Source organism: Gymnogyps californianus, chromosome 5 (genome assembly GCF_018139145.2).
Source record: "Gymnogyps californianus isolate 813 chromosome 5, ASM1813914v2, whole genome shotgun sequence".
Taxonomy (NCBI): domain Eukaryota; kingdom Metazoa; phylum Chordata; class Aves; order Accipitriformes; family Cathartidae; genus Gymnogyps; species Gymnogyps californianus.
Genome location: NC_059475.1, coordinates 47,725,617 through 47,744,490, shown reverse-complemented (window position 1 = coordinate 47,744,490; position 18,874 = coordinate 47,725,617). Strand labels below are relative to the sequence as shown.

The following is an 18,874-nucleotide window of genomic DNA, read 5'->3' as shown; positions in this document are numbered from 1 at the left end:
AACCAGTATGAATGTAGCCACCAAGTAGGGCAGAATGAATTTTTTATTTCCCTCTAGCAAAAAAAAAAAAATCAAAATCCCAGGAAACACAGGGAGTGCATGGCCTCCCTGGGATCTGACTCCTCAACACTGTCACGGATCCAAATTCCAAGGGCCTCTGTCGTGCAACAGTGAAAGAAAACACAAAAATAAACCATGCGTGTGTTTACAAGACCAGCTGTCTTTGTGGTCTCTTTTTCCTCTCTCTCTCCCCCCACCCCCTTACTTATGGCCAAAGGGGGTTTCCACGCCAGCTTTGCTACATGGCATGATTAGGAAAGGAAAAAAAAAATCTCAGGCTGGCTTACGTACCAGCCCGAGCTCCCCAAGCTCTCCATTTCCCTTGATTCCTTACTGTAATGAGGACACAGAAAAAATGCCTGTCTCTCACTGAAGTTGATAACGGCTTTTGCTCAGCGTTCTTAAATAAGGCTTTGCTGGGCTTTCAGGGCAGATGAAAAAGTCATCAAGGAGAAAAGAACTCTCATTTCTTGACCAGGAAACAGACTGTGGACTCTCCCGCAGACTACTGGCTGCCTTTTACATCAAGGCTAACCACTGTCGCGCTTTGTGACATCCTTCTCCCCTTTCCTCACAAGTGACCTGTGAGCCAGACTTTGCTATCCCCTTCTATCACAGGAGCTACAGCTGTACATTAGCTACAGAAGCACGTCTGTGCAGGACCAGAAGAAGAAGAACCAGTGTCAGAAGTGAGGGAGAGGACCGCTCGGAAGGAGAGGGGAAGGGAGGGGAGAGCCCTGGGACAGTTGGTTGAAATGCCGCATGACATGACTGCAGTAGGCACTAGGAGGATGTGCTGGCAGGGCTGTGTCAGGGTTACAGGGATATTGAAACCTGGAGTGTCACGGATAAACACTCGGATGACCAGTGGAGCAGTCTGAAGAGTTCAAATGACACAGCGATGACGGGACCTCCAATTAAGGCTATAGGTACCCTAGCAGAGTTGTAGAAGGAGCTCAGTATTGCAGGTCTGAGCCGAGGCGCATTGGAGAGGGAACGGGCTCAGGAGCAAAGCCAGGAGGCAGATGCTGCGGGTCACAACTGAGCACCAGCAGAGCAGGGCTGCGCTAGCAGGAGGTGCTTTGGCAGAGCTGCTGGAGGGCATGGGAAGAGGGCGGCTGGGAGCACTGCAGGGCAGGTTGCTGGTGCGCTGGCAGTGTGGGAGGGGGGAGCCCAGGGCGCTGCATAACAGCACCGCGCTGCAGAGGCGAGGACTCGGGACTGAAATGGCGCTGGGCAAAATGGGTTGAGCTGGAGGTGCGCAGCCAGTTCTGCAGACACAAGTAGCAGGATCCCGTCAGCCTATCAATCTCCCACTTCCACCCCAAAGTTCACATCCACCCTAAAAAGCAAGAGAAACATATTCAGGCCCCACACAGGAAGGGAACCAGTGCCATGCCAGACATCAAGACCATCTGTTAAGCACCACCCATGTGCAATTCAGTTATGGGTTATTAATCATTAGCAGCAGGAACCCTGTTATTTGCAGCAATACTCAAGAATCATGTGAGAGAGCCCCTACTGTGCTAAAGTGAAGGATATGAAGGATCAGCCAGTCCCTGCCCCAAAGGGTTTCCAACAGGAATAGCTAAAGGAAAAGCAAGCTGGGAGAGAGAATGACAGAACTGGATACAAAGGCAGAGACTTTAGTCGCCTTTCCAGTATATCGCTACCTTTGCCTAAAAGGTGGCAGAGCAGAGCTGCTGCGGGATTCACACCTTGGCCAGACCTGACCCTGACCTGCAGCCCTGCAGGGAGAGAGCCAAGCCCTGGCCTGCCTGCCTCTCCTGGCTGATGTGGCTGCAGGCAGAAGCCAAGGGACACAGGACAGAGGAGAGGGGAAGGTGGAGATGAGGGGGATCCCCCATGTCAGGCAAGCCTGGGCCAACTCCTCTCAGGGTGGGCAGACTCAGGAGAGCTGGGCAAGAGGCTGTGCTGGTCCAGCTGCTGAGCACTACTTAGCATTTCAGGGGCAGGATGCTGGCGGGTCCTCCCCCCTCCCTTGGCGTCCCTCAGAGCCCCTTCTCCCCTTCTCCCTTGCTGCCGGAGTGAAAACCCACTCCCTATTATTTCCTGCCCCTGGGTTTCCCGGGAAGCCACTGCTAGGCACCAAGTAGGGAGCCGGGAGCAGGGATAAAGAGACCTCGCCTTTTCCATTGTCTGCCCCGAGCCACCCAACTTCACCAAGAAAGGCTGCGAGCGAACAAGCAGGCAGGGCAGGGGAGAAGCCGCGGCGGGCGCCTCCCCCGAGCCCCCGGCTAGCCCTCCCGCAGCGGGGCACCCGGGAAGACCGGCGGGGTGGGCAGGGAGGATGCGCTGCTGCAAGGACCATGTCAGCCGCTGCGACTCCATTAGGGTCGGGAACCAGGGAGTTAGTGATCCCCTCTCAGAGGACCCCCGGCCCCAGCGGGATGGGAGCGGGTGCCTCTCCGCCTGCCCCGAGGTGCTCGGCGCTGCCGCCTGGCGTGGAGCGGCCCGAGCCCGCCCCGGCCTCGCCAGCCCCCACCCTCCTTCCTGCTGGACCACGCCGGCCAGGGAAGTTGGGTCTGGAAATAGCCCGTCCTCAGCCCTAAGCTCTGCTCGGGGAGGGGGCAGGGGAGGAAAGGAGGGTTAACGGGGAGGGGAGCTAACGGCAGAAATATGAAGGGCTGGGAGGTCCCCCCTCCCCCGGAGTCACAGCCATGGTCCCTATTTCCCCTCTGCTGCTCCAGCTGCTCTGCAAAAAGATTAGAAAGAAACAAGAGTGGGAACCCACCGTGTCCTCCTCGGAGGGAGACAGGGGAGCGGTAGATAGAGATAGGCACAGAGTGGTGCTTGCTGCCGTGGTAGTGATGCTCATACTGAGCCTGAGACACAGACGAGGAAGAGGAGGCAGAAGAAGCCACGTTAGAGGAACTCCACACAGAGCTGACGATACATCCCCAAAAGAGGGAGCACATCCACAGGGTCCAGGCGGGGCGGTGTCCCGGGCAAATGCTGGGGTCTATTCTCAGGTGCATGGTCAAGGCACAGGACACCTACAGACGGGCAGTCTGAATTCCAGCCAGGGAGAGAGGATAAGGTTCATGATGCCAGGGGACCCATGCTAGCAGAAAGGAGAGTCGCTTCCGAGGCTCTAGGGTGTGCGTGTGTGTTCCAGAGGCAAAGAGACAGTATGTATCTGTGCGAGAGAGCAAGTGCTAGGAGGGAAGGGGAGGGAAAGGGGAAGGTTAGCAACCACACACAGAAGAATAAGACGCGCCGTTTCCCAGGGCTGGATCTACTGTGCCAGGAACCCCGCGGCCGTACCGAGCCTCCAGGAGAGCGCAGGAAAGCCGCACATGTCAGCGCGAGGGTCCTGGAGCTTGCACTTGTCAGGTTCCTCCAGGATCACCGGGTCCTTGAGGACTTTTCCCTGCCTGCGATCCCTGTCTCTCACTTTGCTGAGAGAGACTATTGAAAACGAAAAAGAAGAAATAAGCCAGAGACCCCAGGTAAATTTTTGATTTTTTTTTTTTATCCCAATTCCAGGGGGGTTCTGTTGCTTCTCCGCTAGCAAGTGTTGCAATGCAGAACTGCTAGGCACACGCACACGCGCGCGCACAGACACACACACACACACAGATCTGGATTGTTATCCTCCTTCCACCGAATCCAGGCGACCGAGGGCTCAAGCCGATTAACCCTGCGCAGCCGGGGAGGGCAACGCCAGGTCTTCCCAGGCAGGCAGACAAGCAAGCGCAGAGGAGAGGCGGGAGGGCCGGGCGGCGCGGGTCCGGCGGAGCGGCGGGGCGGAGCGCGGAGCGGGGCGCGGAGCGAGCGGAGCCGGGGGCGGGATGCTGGCGGCCGGCGCGCCAAGTGCGGGCAACTCGACGGCGCAGGTGAAGCGCAGCCGGGGCGGCCGGGGAAGCGGCTCCACGAATGGGCGAGCCGTATGCAAATATCCCGGCCCCGGCGAGCCAATGAGGGCGGCGGTAGCTCTCCGCAGAGGGACTGGCTGGCTCCGGGGGGAGGCGGGGCCGGAGGGCGACACCGCCCCCGCCATTCAGGCGGCGGTACCTTACACACACACGCCCGCCGCCCCCAGCCCCGCCGGGCGGGGGGTCCGGGTCCGGTCCCGGTCCCGGTCCCGGTCCCCGGCCCCCATGGACGCGGAGGGGGTGGGCCTGTGGGTGGCGGCGGCGCTGCTGTCAGCAGTGGGAAACACCCCGGACCCCCAAAACTGTTCGCAAAGGAGTTCTCAGCGCTGCCCCAGCGGAGGGGAGCGCCTGGCACCGTACCGGGGAACCGGCGTCCGGCATACGCCCCTACCCAGCCGCGCCCAAGAACGAGGGCCAGGCCGCGGCGGCTGCTCGCCCCGAGGAGCCCCTGGGGAAACGCGCCCAGCCCGTCCGTGTGGGGACGGGACGTGCCCCCTTCCCACGGGCACCTCTTCTCCCTGCCGTGCAGGGGTGGCCTTCCTCGGGCGCGGAGCCGGAGGAGCCGCGGGGGCAGGAACCCGGCGGGACGTGTGTGGCTGGGAGCGGGGGAGCGCAGCCGGTACTCAGCCCTCTGCGATGCTACAGGGACGCGCTTAATTAACACCGTCCGTCCCCCCGCGCCGCCCCGTCCTAGTGCTCGTCCTGCGGCCGCAGCTGCACAGGAGCAGAGCGAGAACCAGGAATGACTGCGCTCATTAAAACTCCATACTGCTTTTATAGTTGTTCTTTTTTTAATGCTCCTGAAACAATAGGCGGAGTCCAAACAGGTATATTTGCACTTAATCCTCGGAGAGTGAGGACTGCAGCCAGAGTTTGCAGCCCATAAACTAATAAATAAATGCGGCAGCATTATCTAGTAATTTATTGCCTATCAATTTGCATGGCAAAAATCCCCACCCACACTGGGAAAGCCAGGCACCAACGGTGAAGTGACTTATGCAAGATCACTCAGGGAGTCAATAAGGAGCTTTGGACAAAGAGCCAGCCAGCCCCGGGACTCGCCTTGCACTGCACTGCCTCCCTCTCCTTCATTTATTCATTCAAACAGGAATAAATTGTTTATGACTGTAAGTTTCCTTGTTTTCCCCTCTAGATCCGTGTTTGTAGGTGTGCACACATGTGCCTCCAAAACCTGCTTGACTCATTTCATAAGTATTTCCCTAATGCAGAGATGCAATGTTTTCGGTCATTGATCTCGATTTGGTACAACACGTCAGTAACTTGTAATAATCAGCCCGAGCTGCACACCTAGTACTTCTAGCTGAGCCTGATATGCTTGTAATTTATTTTCTGGTAACTTATTTTATAGTTTAAGTGATCTAAATCAGAGGCTAGAGCAGTCAGAAATACTTCAGTGTTTTGCTGGGTTTAATCAATGATTGTGGATGGTAAAGCTGGAAAGCAAGAATATTACTTTCAAATTTATCCAACATCTGCCACCTAAGAATCTCAGAGTGCTTTAAAATCTTTTATTAATGAAGCCATTCAACAGCTTTAGGTATTACTTAGCCGTTCTGCAGATAAGGTGTTGAGCCAGCAAGTGACTGATAGACATGGGAACTGAACAGAACAGACACCGAGATTCTCCATCCTAACCAGTACATGCTGTTAATATAAATGTTTAACTGATTTGGTGGCCATTTGTTAGCCTTAAAGTGTGAATATCAGCCTTCCTCACAATGAGGCACACAGCCAGAGACAGGGGTGAGTAACCTGTGATACAGGTGCCTGCTGGCTGGCAGATTTGCAGTGCCATGCACAGCAGGCACAGGGCACAGAGCAGTTTTATCTGTGCAAGACAACTGCTCCTGGCCCTGAGTTTTGTTGAGGAAACAACATATATGTGGTGGGATACCCAGAAGGATCCTGTCTTTGAGAAGCCGCCGCCCCCTGCTCCTAACTGTACTTGGGAGAAGAGGCGGAATATAACCTGGCATATCACTCTTGAAAGGCTGCCGACCCATGAGGATGCTGCTGGCATCCACCTTGAATCCCTCGCCACAGAAGTCCTGACTTTCACCCAGTCCACAGACAAAGTACTCTGAAATATTTATTGTGTAGTTAAACTGTAGCGGGCTTGATTTAGGGGAAAGGGGGAAGGATGTGTATTAAATACATATCACTGAATAGCTTATTTGTAAAATACAGAAAATCTGTTCTGAATAAATTTCAGACCCAGCTAGTTATCAGCAATGCAACAAAGATCTGCCTCCCATCATTTTACTTTCTTTTTCTCTGGCTACAGCATTACAACAAGGACAGGCCATACCACACATTACAGGATCAATCACTTAAAAAGGGACTCCAGATCTAAACAGAGGACTCAATGCTGCTTCTCCAGAAGGCAGTGGTGGAAAACTCATTCTTTTGTGTGGAAAACTCATTCATTTCTATGGAAAATGGATGTGTTTTAGGAAGCACAATTCTAGAGGGAAGAGCAGGGGAACTGCATGGATACACTCCTTGCCACTTTCCTGCAACTATTTGCCCTGTTGCTGAAAAAGAAAAAACAGAAGAGGAACTGTGTTGACTCAACTATGGTAGCATCCTTGGGCTCTCAATTCCCCTTTAACAGTCCAACAGACCACATCCTCTTCTCTTCTCTGTACTTGAGCCCCTGTTCATGCTGGCCACCTCGGGCTGCTGCAGGAGGCAGAGCCCTCAATGGACAATAAATTACCAAGCTCCAAAACAAATCACTGATCCTTTCCTCACTCAGTGTGCCACCAACCCTTCCCCACATACAGAGGTACCAGCTTAGGTGCAGGGGACGTACAGAGGAGATGAGCATCACTTCAAACTGCCCTAGTCAGAGACAGAAAATGCCTGGTAGTCCCTGAACAAGAGAAACAGAGAGCTGCTGTGTGTTGTCCCTGTGCTGGGGAGTTGTCCTTTCTAAGTTCTGCCTACCAACCTTCCTTCTCTGCAAACCATTGGGTAAACTGCCTTAGGCAACAAGGAGAAAGGCCAAGAAAGCCAAACTGTAGTACAACAACATAAAAATAAAAATAAATAAAAAAAAGGAAAAACTGGGAAGCTGGCTATAAATACATCATAGGGTTCTGGTGACACCGTAAAGTACTGGAACTTCACTCTGCCTTGCTTTATTAGGTGTCGGTGGATGTATTTACTGCCCTGTAATTCACAGGTGACTCATTTATTTAGCAGCACCACTGCAGGAAGAGGGCAGATTTCAATTGCAGTTTCCTCTCTTGGGTGACAAGGGGAAGTTTATAGTCAGAAGTGAAGTTTCAACAACATTATTCCCACCAGATTTACTTCAAAAGAGGCATTGTTATTTTCCTATTAGTTTAGTTCATCTGGGTAAACATACAGTCTTTCGAAATGCCCTTGCGTCTTCAGAACTGAGATGGGTGCCTTAAAGGATAATGGTTCCCATCATAAGTTGCTCCCCACAGGTATGAGAAAAGTAGTCTTATTTCTTACATAGCTGTTTCTTTTACTAAAAGAGCAGAGGGACACCATATTCTGCAGAAATGAGAAATAATAAAGCAATTGTTTCTGAGTTTTAGAATCCCAGAAAGAGAGCCAGTTGGCTTCAAGCCCAGGAGAAGTTGTGTCAGCAAGTACAACTCTTTCTATATTTCCTATTAAATCTTAGCTGTTAATTACTTTGCTGCACTCAGAACTGAAAAAATCAACTCTGCTCTAAAATCACAGATCTCTCAAACTGGATCCAAAGGGGAATCTCCATTAGCTTTTAGCAGTACAGGGTGAATGCCAGAGAGATGACAGCTCTGGCTCCACCCAGTAGAGGCTAACAAGGTACAGCATTAGCCAGTGCATTGCTATATAATAAGGTTAAGAGAATAAGGTCAGCTAGAACAGCCTGTCACCCAAAAGCTTTTCCCAGACTGAATTGTTTCTCTCAAGGTTCAAAACAGCCCCATTCTTTTTTTTTTACATGTACTTTTCCAAGAACAAGAAGGAGGGCGAGAACAGGTTCCGCTTATGATCTTAAAATAGAGTCTTAAATAAAATAAAATAAACCAGAGGGCATTGCATGCTGTAGAGAGCTTAGGACTGGCATATAGACACCTTTGTCTTTAGCAAGCTACTTCAAATACTGCTGAGGACAGCAGTGATCAAAAAGCTGGTAAGTTCCTCAGCACTGCCGGCAGAATTAACTGCTCTGAGACTAGTCCCTGGTGTGCCACTGTCCTTGTCATCACTGCCTCTCTGCAGGCAGCCTCGAGAGGCAGGTAAGACCCAGCAGCACTGAAGAATTATCAGTGTCTGCTCATCCAGAGGGAAAGGGAAGGGTTGCTCCGGGACAGGGCTGAAGACCACGCACACAGCTGCTGTTATGCAGTACTTTTTCTGCCTATAACCAACTCACTGCAGTCTCTGTAGTTCTCAGGTTTATTCTGTACCTTTGAAAAAAAAAGCAATCTCTTGTCAGGGCTTCTGTGCTTTCCTTTAGCATCCAGTAAGTCCAGTTACCTACAAAAGTTGAGGCATATGCCTTACACGTTACCAGTGACATAGGGCAGATCTAATTCTTTTTCAGCTCAGCTGCAAGGGACCACAGTTTGCCACAAGCAAGTAATACAGAAGCTTTGGAGCCTAGTTTTGTTCTCGTTTATGTCAAGGTGAGTAAATTCAACAAAGCCAGTGGACTGACATCAGTGAAGGGAGATCTGACCCTCGATGTTCATTTGTGAGAAGAAGAATGCAAGCTGATTACAACCAGTTAGCCTGGGCTAGCAGTAAGTTAGCCAAAAGCAACAGTAACCACTGGGAGTTTTGACAGAACCTGAGGGACACAAATGCAGTTCTGTCAAGCATCCAATTTAAGGGCCAGAAATCTTGCACAGTTCAGACTTTTATTTTCTGAAATTTCACACCTGCAGTCCTATGTTAGTGGAAACAAGCAAGAACAAGTGTGAAGGGACACACAAAGACAGCAATATATCTCATTTTGATAAGCATTGATCAATTATAATTGGGAAGGAGGCAACGTCAGAATTTGCTAATGCGAACTGACAATAACATTTAGAATTGGCCCTGTTTACTAGATAATATATAAGGGACAATCCAGCGTACTCAGCACTGTGTAAGCTACCAGAAGTAGACAGTCCCTTCCCCGGAGAGCTTACAGACTTGCTAGAAAGGCATGAGCCAACATATGTTGGACCAGCTTTATGAACAAACGTGCCTTTTTTGGTTTAAGTCTGTTAGTTTGTGAGCCTAAGAGAATGGAAAGGCTTAGATACTGGCAATAGGGGCTTTACACAGGAGCGACTAGTGCAACTGCTTTCAGCCCTGAGTTTGTGAGTGTCCTTTCAATCTTCGCTGAATGTGCCGCAGAGATACCGCTGGCTACCTGCACAAGACACCCGCAAGTATCCTCTCTCCTAAAGCTGCCTCAGAAATTAGGACAAGATCCTTCTTACACTTTGGACCCTCTACCAGATCAGTAATTATGAATGTGCTTTGTGTTAAATGAAGGATGCCTAGGTTTCATTTACTTCAACCATCATGAGGAGCTCCTGTTATTCAAGTACCCACCATCTCCCCTTTTGTCTCACAAACACTTTAATCCCTGCCCCTGGGGTACTTTATCAAAGTGGGCTAAGCATGCTCTAGTCTGCCTGTCAGCAGCGTGCCGACAGGCAGACTCTCATCTCACAAGAGAAAACAGATCCTGTGCAGCTGCAGAGCTGTTTCCTCCAGGAAGGCTGGAACTGCATCTATCCCTTTTACTCTCAGTAGAAGCTGGGCTCAATGGCAGCTGCTCAAATCTCGTCAGGCAGAGAAACAGAACCTGCTTCTACTTCTTGTATCATTTCAGGCAACGTGACTTTTTAGCAAAGGTTTGTTCAGACTCAGAAAGACTACAGAAACCAGAAGACCGGCCAAGTTTGAAGAAACCAGGGTTGCCCACTGCTCGACCTTCGATAGTTATTGAATCACCAATGAAGGAAAGGAGCCCGATGGTTTAATTTTCTGACATTTCTGTCACGGAATTCACACTTCAGTACCTCTACTACCTATGTTGCACTAAGGATATCAGAATAAAATGGTAGTGACCTGTAGCATGTGCTGAGAACTGATTTCCATCATTCATAACAGCCCCCTCTTATAGGTAGATGACTTTCTAACCAACTCTGTGATTAGCCTGATTTTATGTAGACCCAAATTGATCTCTAGCATAACTCATAGCAACTGATACTATGGAGGCCAGTAGCTACTATGTTTATGGAAACAAAAATATATATGTGTACCTTGCTCTCCCTATGGTTGGAATCAGTGTTGGTAAGTCTAAGGTGAAGGCGAACAGCCTGTTCCCAGCCTAGGTGTGAGCCTTGCCTGGGATAACATGCTGCTGCAATCCCTTACCTTTAGTGACTCTCACAGCAGCAAGAGGTTAGACACACCACCAGATCACAGAGGAGGACGTGTGACCTGCTGTCATCTTGGCTGTGTCTATTCTGTAGATCTAGATTTAGATCTCTGAGGTCTGCCAGTCCAGCACCTTACACACTAGTGCTAAATATTAGCACTGCAGAACTAACATGTATGTCATGAATTCTTAGTGTGGAAGAAAAGAGCTGGGAAATTATTTTTGAAGAGCTCTGAGTTCTAAAACTTAAATAGTACCTGAAAAGCTGAAGTAGAAAGAGACAGGGAATAGATGGAGTTAAAATATCTGCTGCAATAAATAGGGAACTATTTTAATTTTTACCCATAAGAACAGAAAGGAGACTTTTATTTTCCTTTTGCACTCAAAGAAATCTTGTCTGACACAGAAAGGAAAAGCTGGAAAAACTGTTGCTTTGCTCCTTTAAACTGGCTTCTGTGCTAATGAAAAGCGAGCTCTCTAATAGACACTGTGCACAGGCTCCCCTCTGCTTCGCTTCTCTCTTCCACCTATCGTCTTGCCTGGCTTTTGCCTGTAATCACCTGTTCACCTCACAGCAATAACTGCCAGGTGACTGGTGTTTGCTGTAGTCTCCTGACCGCCGAAAAAAAGAATTAAAAGAAAAGCAAAGAAAGATGTAGGGGGAAAATCTTTCAGTGACACAAGTGTCTCACTGCCAGCCAGCCAGAGTGAAACGTCTCCTGCGGCCAAGCCCGCTCATGTGGGAGCTGCTGGTAGGTGTAATTCCCCAAGATGTATACCTTGTCAGTGTGCAGAAGATGAAGAGAAAAAGAAGGTCAGAGCAGCCAAAGCTAAAAAATTGGAAGGACAAAAGAAGACATCGTGGGGAACAATTCTTCTGCTTTTAACCCTGAAAGAGCCTATGCTGCATGGTCTGTGGCAAACCAACTTACTGGCTAAGGCATAGCGAACGATAAGACCATTAGATGGCCTTCTCCTCACCCAAAGGAAACAGCCATTTTTACATGCGGTGCCTGTGCTACACAACCTGGACAGGGTGGTACACAGTATACAGTCCAGTTGCTCTCAACCACAGTAGAAATGAATTTTTTCCCTCCAAGTAACTAGGCTCATAATAGACAGGACAGCCAGGAACTTCAAGAGGCTATCTAGTTCATGTCTCTGCGCCAAGGCAGGTTAAACTTTACCTACAACATTCTTGGTGATGTTGTCTAACTTGTAATGATGAAGAATGAATGCCTCTGGAACCAATATATACCAGTGCTCAACTTTATCTAAACAGGATTTTTTTTTTTTTTCTTTTCACAAATCTGCTGTAGTCAAAGAAGTGGCTTGTGACACCTATAAATTAGCAATGCATTAATCAGGATATAATTAATATTAGCTTTCCTTGTGCCCAGATATAAACGTACTAAAATATTGTAACTAACAGCAGTATATAATATATTGCAACACTGTGATGGTATATATATGCATTTCACTAAGTATGTGAGCAACATGACCACCAAACAGGTAAATAAGACATGGTTAGTTGCTCATAGGAGGCATCCAAGTAACAAAAAGTTGCAACAAAGGACAAGATAAGCATAAGGGATGCAAACAGGCAGGGCATCCTGCTGAATACACAAGAAGCATGTCTGGGAAAAAAGAACATGAGAAGCAGCACTGTTAGCAGTTGAAGATTCCACTTTTGGGAGAGTGAAAGTAGCATTAAAACATCAGGTATGAAAAAGGAAATTGGATATGGAAGATGACAAGCCAGCATCACTTCCAGCTTCTCTCATGCTTCTCTTCTACTCACCTCTCCAGCTAAGGCCATCAAGGACAGTAGCTGTCTGTGTTAACTATAGAGAATCAGCTCTATGGTACTATACAGTCACAGTTATTTTAGGGCATAAATGTTAAAGACTAACAGTTTTGTATATAAAGTAATAATTAATGATAATGACAGAGAATTAACCATTAGCATAAAGTGTGTTGCTAATTAATGAGTTCAGTAAAGTTTCGTTTTAAAGTTTAAAACTGGCCTGATTTATCAGTCTTCTAAACATTCCCTTCCTAGCAATCTGTAATTCCCTAACATACATATACATACACGCACGCACACACACACACACACACACACACACTCTCTCTTTCAGTTGCAATATTGTGGTCTGTTACTTCTTGCCCTATCACAGAAGAAAGATTATTTCCTTCCTCTTTACAGATATCATTTACGTATTTGAAGACTTCTGCTATGTCCCTCCTCCCTAGACAAGAACATTTGCTTTATTATTCCTTAGAGATCTATGGGTTTTAGACTGTGCTCATTATTGCTGGTTTCCTAAAGACTTTTTCCAAATATCTAACTTTTTCTTGAAGTGCAGTGCCGACTGGATGCAGTTCTTCAGATGAAGTCTCATGAGCACTGCATACAGAAGAACAATTATTTCATGTGTCTCATTGATGATACTCCTGTTTACATTACTTGTAAGATGTTTGTCCCTCTTGCATAGAAGGAGGACTCATATTAGCACCCTGCTAGCTACTTCCAGTTTTATATTCTATAACATGGAAAATATAGCTAAGACCTGGTCCACGGGTTCCTAGGCCGCCTTCACTGAGATTTTTAAAAGGTTTTACAACTTTCAGAAAATGCAGCTTAGGTCACTGTAGCATTACACTGGGATGGGTAGTACTACAGCATCAACTACCTGTTCCCTGCTTATATATTTAATACTACTGAGGACAGGCCCTGGCTTCAAGGCACGCAACACATCCACACAAACAAATCAAACAGATGGAAGCAAAATACACTCCAGGTCCATTTGCGGCAACTGATCAGAGGACTTACTGGGACACTTGGTCTCCAACAGAGAAGCTCAACAAAAGCACAATAGTAAGAATAAATGTAAGGAGCATGAACTGCTTTAAAAACATCTCTCTCCTTGTGAAGCACCTCACTTTCCTATCGTTCCCCAGGGTCTCAAACTCCACTCCACCCGCACAAACTCCTCCAGCACCGCAGGTCTCCTGAGACACCAGCAGTTTCCTTGTCTTGTCAAATCCTCCATCCTGCCTGTGATTCAAAGAGCGTTTGTGCTAGTCACATGGATGCAAAAAGCCTGCTTCCTCAAACTGAACGCTTCCCTTTACCTAGTACCCTTGTCTCTGAGCAAAATGGGAGGGAATTTGTGTAGGGGGAGGCACCCAGCAGCAATAAAACCCCACTGGAGCTGCAAACGCTAACACCAGAGCAAGTGCAGACATAGGAGTACATGGGCTTTAAGCACCACGCAGCTGTGAAAATCGGGAAGTGGAAACAAAGAAGGGGAAAGAGCAACACACTCCCTCACTGATAGGCTGTATACAACAGATAAGGCGTAAACTGCTCCCAACATGGATGTGCTATTTATTGAACAGGACGGACAAAAAACTCCAGCTACTAATTGTAAAGTGCCAAGGGAAAAGCTAGCCATAGGGATGCAGGGATTACATTTAAAGTAGTCAGATGTGTACAAACACATGTGCATGCACACATGCGCACACACATATTTCTGCTTCTCTCTCTCCTCTGTAGCCTCTTTATCTCTTCCTCAGACTATCAGCCAAGGAACACTACAGAAGAAACCAGAAAAGGGGAAAATAGCAAAATGCCTGCATAACCCATAGAGGGAGCTCACTTGAAGAATCACACTTTTTTTTTCTTCCTTCTGAACTTCTGGTTGGTCATACAAAAGCCATCTGCACCCTGGACTAGTTCATCCCTTAAGTCACCCCTTAAGTTATAATTAGGTCTGCATAGCTTTAACTAGAAGCCATGTTTCACCCCCTCCCCTTTTTATCAGTCACCAAAAGTGAGCACTCAGGATGGCAACACAGTCCGTCGTTGACTCCTCCAGGGTACTGGCAGAAGTATGGTGGGTACTGTGAGGACGAAAGAAATGTGAGTGGTCTTCAGGATGACTAACTCTGAATCATTTTGTTGCTGTCTTCATCTCTGCATTCTGATCTCCTCCTGCATAGAAATCAGAAGGTAGCTATTCTGTGACAGCCCAAACTACCAAAAATCCCCAAAAGAGACAGAAAGCAGTATGTGATGAACAGAATAAACAGATATACAGGTGCTCTGTATAACACCTTTTCTTGCACTGAGATGCTTGTTACCCACTACCAGCCCCTACAGTAGATGTAATCCTCAGAAATGTAGCAGCAGGCAGATAAAAAGAGGGCATCTGATATTCCCGGCTACCTGAAAAGACGTTGTTCTACAAGCAGCAGAACTACAGAAATAAATGAGTAGGAAATGAGGCTTCATGTTTCCCCTTTGTCACCCTGCCCATATTCACCATAATAATGTCACCACATTCTAACGTCACCAATAATGTTCCCCCCGCATTCTCTCACATTCCCTCCTCTGATGTGCTCAGATTTTTCTCATATTTCCTAACCCCCTGTAACACCTTTCATTTCCTTTCCTCCTCCTGTCTTGCTTTGGCCAAGGAAGAGGCAGCCTGTGTTGTGGCAGGTTCAGAGCTGCAAGCCTACCAGCTCGTGGACCAGCCCTTACGCCTCAGCAGGGACGAAGAACAAGTTCTGCAGGAATTCAATATCTCTGGGGCTTCAACGCTCCTGTCAAATGTGGTGGTTGCTGGCCAGGAAAACAAAGGGGCGATGGCCAGACAAAGTGATTGCAGAAGCGTCACTTCCTTAGAAAACCAGACTAAAATAACGCTATATTTCCACACTAGTACAGTATGGCCTCAAGCGGTGTGACAGTTGAAGTTGCAGGATGTCAGCTTCTCACTATGGGCTGTTTTGCAAGAAGCCTTTTGTAAAAGGAGTACCAGAGCCAAAGACTATGGTATGAGAGACAGGTAATGCAGCGTCTTAGATCTGTACTACATATATATGGTAATGAAGCATGTTTTAGTTAAAGAACGACAGAAATAGCAGCACCAGAAGGAAACCTTCAAAGGTGAGTAATTCTGTGCCACTTTGATCAAGCATTACTCTCCACTGGAAACGGGAGATTTCATCTAGTGCTGGCAACAGGACCTACACTGGCTAGAACACAAAGGCAGGGAGACTGCCTCTGTTCCCCACCCACAAACATCGCTTTGGTGTCAGAGCCAACCACTGAACAGAAATTGCATGGGAAAGAGAAATAAATTATCTAATGCAGTTCAAGGTAGCAGGAAAATATTATGCAAAAGTAAATTTCAAAACTAGTATGACAGCATGTTTCCAGCTTCTGTTGCGGAAATAGGTGGCATCTAAGGGGAGCCCCCAAACCATCTGGCTATTTGTGGGTTCTATGAGACTCTTTGATTCGTCCCCAGAAATACTGCTGAGCTTTAAAGAACTTATTAACAAAATTCTCATCTAAAGAAATATGTCCCCGAAAAGTCTTGAACAGAGGACAGTCTAATCATTTTGTTTTGCTTTTTCCCAGCAAGCTGTATTGCAACAAATCACTCTAATTATTGAGTTTTCTTAGGTCACTAGTTACAGGCTGAAAATAATACATATCCAGATGTTTATACAGAGCTTATCGTAGCTCAGGTTACACAAGTCATGGTAAAAAAGTATATAGGGTTAAAATCAGACTAGACAAAGCACTGAGACTACCCCAGGCAACAATCCCACACTGTCCGAGTAGGACAGCTGGCATTTAGCAGGTATTTTTACCTCCATCCATCTTCATTTTTCTCCCTCTCTATCTCCCATTTTTGTAATTGCCCATCCCATCCTGCACAGGAACACACACAGGCTCACCCACTCACTCCCTTTTCTTCTCTTGCCAAGAAGAGCATCCTGCGTGGGATTCAGTCATTTGTTGTCCACAGAACTTCTGGTGTGTGTCTCTCTAAATAGCTGACATCTGGAGGAGCTAGATGCTACTTTTACCCTCCTTAGCATGATCAGATGCTGCTAAAGAACGTGAACAAAATGCCTCATTTTAAAAATATCTTCTCTTTATCCCCTCTACTTCTTTCTAACAGTTTTTTTAGGGGGATTCACAGTCCACTACATACAGTGATCAGCTTTCAAAGCCGTTGTTCTCAGGGGCACAGAGAGACCAATATAAAAGTATACACTGATAACAATCCATTACTTCTGCTGTCCAGCACTCACTTCTATAACATACTCACTGTTTTTTAGGAAGAAGGTATCACTCTAGAACCCTGCTGCAGAGATAGCAACAGAACCTGGGTACCCATGGTGCCATTCAAGTTCTTTAATTACTGGACCCCCTCCTTCCTCTTCATTATTCAACAGACACCTTAATTTTTATTAGCAGCTAAACCAGGGGTTTCACATACTACAGAATTTTCTAACTATACAAACAGGTTTCACTTAATGATTGTTTCTACCTCACAAATAAATCAGGAGTCCACAATAACATGATCCTGTAATTAAAGATGGAAAGGAATGCAGAAAGGCGAAGATGTTACATTTACTTCCAGCATGCCTCAATTTTGAATGCTTGATTTTGCAACAAAAAACAAAATCACTCAGAGCAGGGTTGTTGTTGGCTTTTTTAATGTTCTCTCTCTCACACATATCTATCTATTCATGTGCATGTAGAATCTTTACTTCAATGGAGTATGCCTCCATTTAAAAACTACAGCTAGGACATACATGCCTTAAGTCACCCAGGCAAAAGAAATACAAACAACCAGCAAAGTGACAGGTAGCACAGATGCACCTAAATTGATTAAATTGCTGTTGCTAGAACACAAACACTGCAATCTCTTTCCCTTTTGGTTTATTCAAGGTACCCTGTCATTCTTCTCCAGTCCTTTCCAAAGTGCTCTTGTTAGCAGGTTGAGAGAATTAAGTTAAGTTGACTCACCAATATTAATAGGTCTCTCTAATTCAATAGCGGCATGTTCAGAGAATGCCACCTGCTTTCTCTTTAATCAAAAAGATACTGAAACACGGCCAACACTTTGCCCAGCTGTTTCAAAAGCTAAAATTAGACACACCTGTTTTAACAGTTGTTTCAGCAGCTGGACACTGGGATGTGGATCAATAAGATTTACTCACAGCCTTCTCCCCTCAGAGCCAATAGTGTGGCTTCAGTGCCTCATCCCATGTTTAGAGAAATTTGTGTTGCAGGGGATAGTGTGAATGAATCAAAAGAGGTCAGGGTGTTCCTCTTCCTCATTGCTGGACCTTGCTACAGTGCAAGAAAAATCGCCTATTCAGTGGACTATGGGATCAAGATATACTGGTCTTGATCTACAAGGACAAGATCTTGAACCATATATAAACCAATGCAGTCATAAGCTGCAGGTATTTCAAAACTGCAGGCTTGTGAGGTCTGTACCTTTCCATTCTCTGCAATGAGTTGTCAATGCTGACAGCTAAAGCCAGCAAGCAAATCCTGCCAACTTTTCCATTACTGATCTTGGGGTAATCCTGCTAACATGCAAAACCCGCTTCCCCAGCATCTAAAGTGCAACTGTCCCACCAGTTGTCTTCACGTTCAATGTGCGCCTCCGCTGCAGAAACCTATGGCATGTTGGAAACAGAAAACACTGAGAGGTTATAAAAGAACTGACTGTAAAGTAAAAGACAAGATAAATTAAATCTTACTGAATTTATACTTTAAGCATTAGCTGGAGCTGTTTCCAAGCTTCTATATTTGACCAAGTTGCTTGAGAATCCCAATACCTTGTCTAAAAAGCAGATGAAATTTCCTAAAGTTGCTGTATTTCACAATCTAGTTCTGTTTGCCTTTTTCCCTGAGGCAAAATCAGTTTATACAGTGCTATCCAGAGCCACTTATTCCCAACCCAGTGGCAACCCCTCTGGTGTGACTGTGGGACCAAGTGGTAAACAGGATCAATGAGATAATCTGTGTCACGAAGAAGTGTGCAAAAACAGGAGCTCCATGGATTTGTGTTGCAACTAAGAAAAAGACACAGGAGAATTCTCAAGACAATTCTCAAAGTTACAGCTGGCCCTGTAGTCTTAGAGTTCCCATATAATCAGAAACCATAAATTTGTAAACATGAATGCACTCAGGTATATAAAAGTAAACATCTCCCAGAGCATGTACTCATCTATACACTCCCCTGGGATGGGCACCTGCGTGTTTTCAAAGAAAAGACACATGCACACTCATGCATATGAACCCAGATAGGTAGCATGCACATCTATGAAGATCATTTATAATATACAAAAATGTATGCAAGCATACAACAACGCCCACACAGCTCTACAGCCAAGGGAGCAGATGCCTCAGAGCACACTGCACATCATCAGGTTCCCATCAAACACACCTCAGATTTTCTCTTTCAAACAGACAAGGGGTGGGGGGGGAGAGAGACTACTTGGTTGTCAAACCCAGTAATAAATGCTTGTCAAGAGCATTTCTGATGGGATCTAAAGGTGCTTGGAGAAGTGAGGCCACCACAGTCAAACTGCACAAGTTGAACTCAAAAGCAGTGAAGACAGAGAGAGATGGTGACACGAAGACTTTCCCCTCTTTCTG

At 46.9% G+C, this 18,874-nt stretch overlaps 1 protein-coding gene across 7 annotated transcripts in view; it reads right to left on the bottom strand.

Annotated features, from left to right (window-relative positions):
• NRXN3 (neurexin 3) overlaps nt 1-18,874 on the bottom strand; it is a 988,734-nt gene that overhangs the window by 381,548 nt on the left and 588,312 nt on the right. For 3 of the 7 annotated variants that reach the window (XM_050898475.1, XM_050898476.1, XM_050898474.1), the window contains exon 1: nt 2,816-3,059. The exons of the other annotated variants lie outside the window; for them this stretch is intronic. In XM_050898475.1, coding sequence (XP_050754432.1) covers nt 2,816-3,059 — 244 coding nt within the window. Of the gene's footprint in view, nt 1-2,815; nt 3,060-18,874 lie in introns of those variants that run through there. 7 annotated transcript variants of the gene reach the window in all.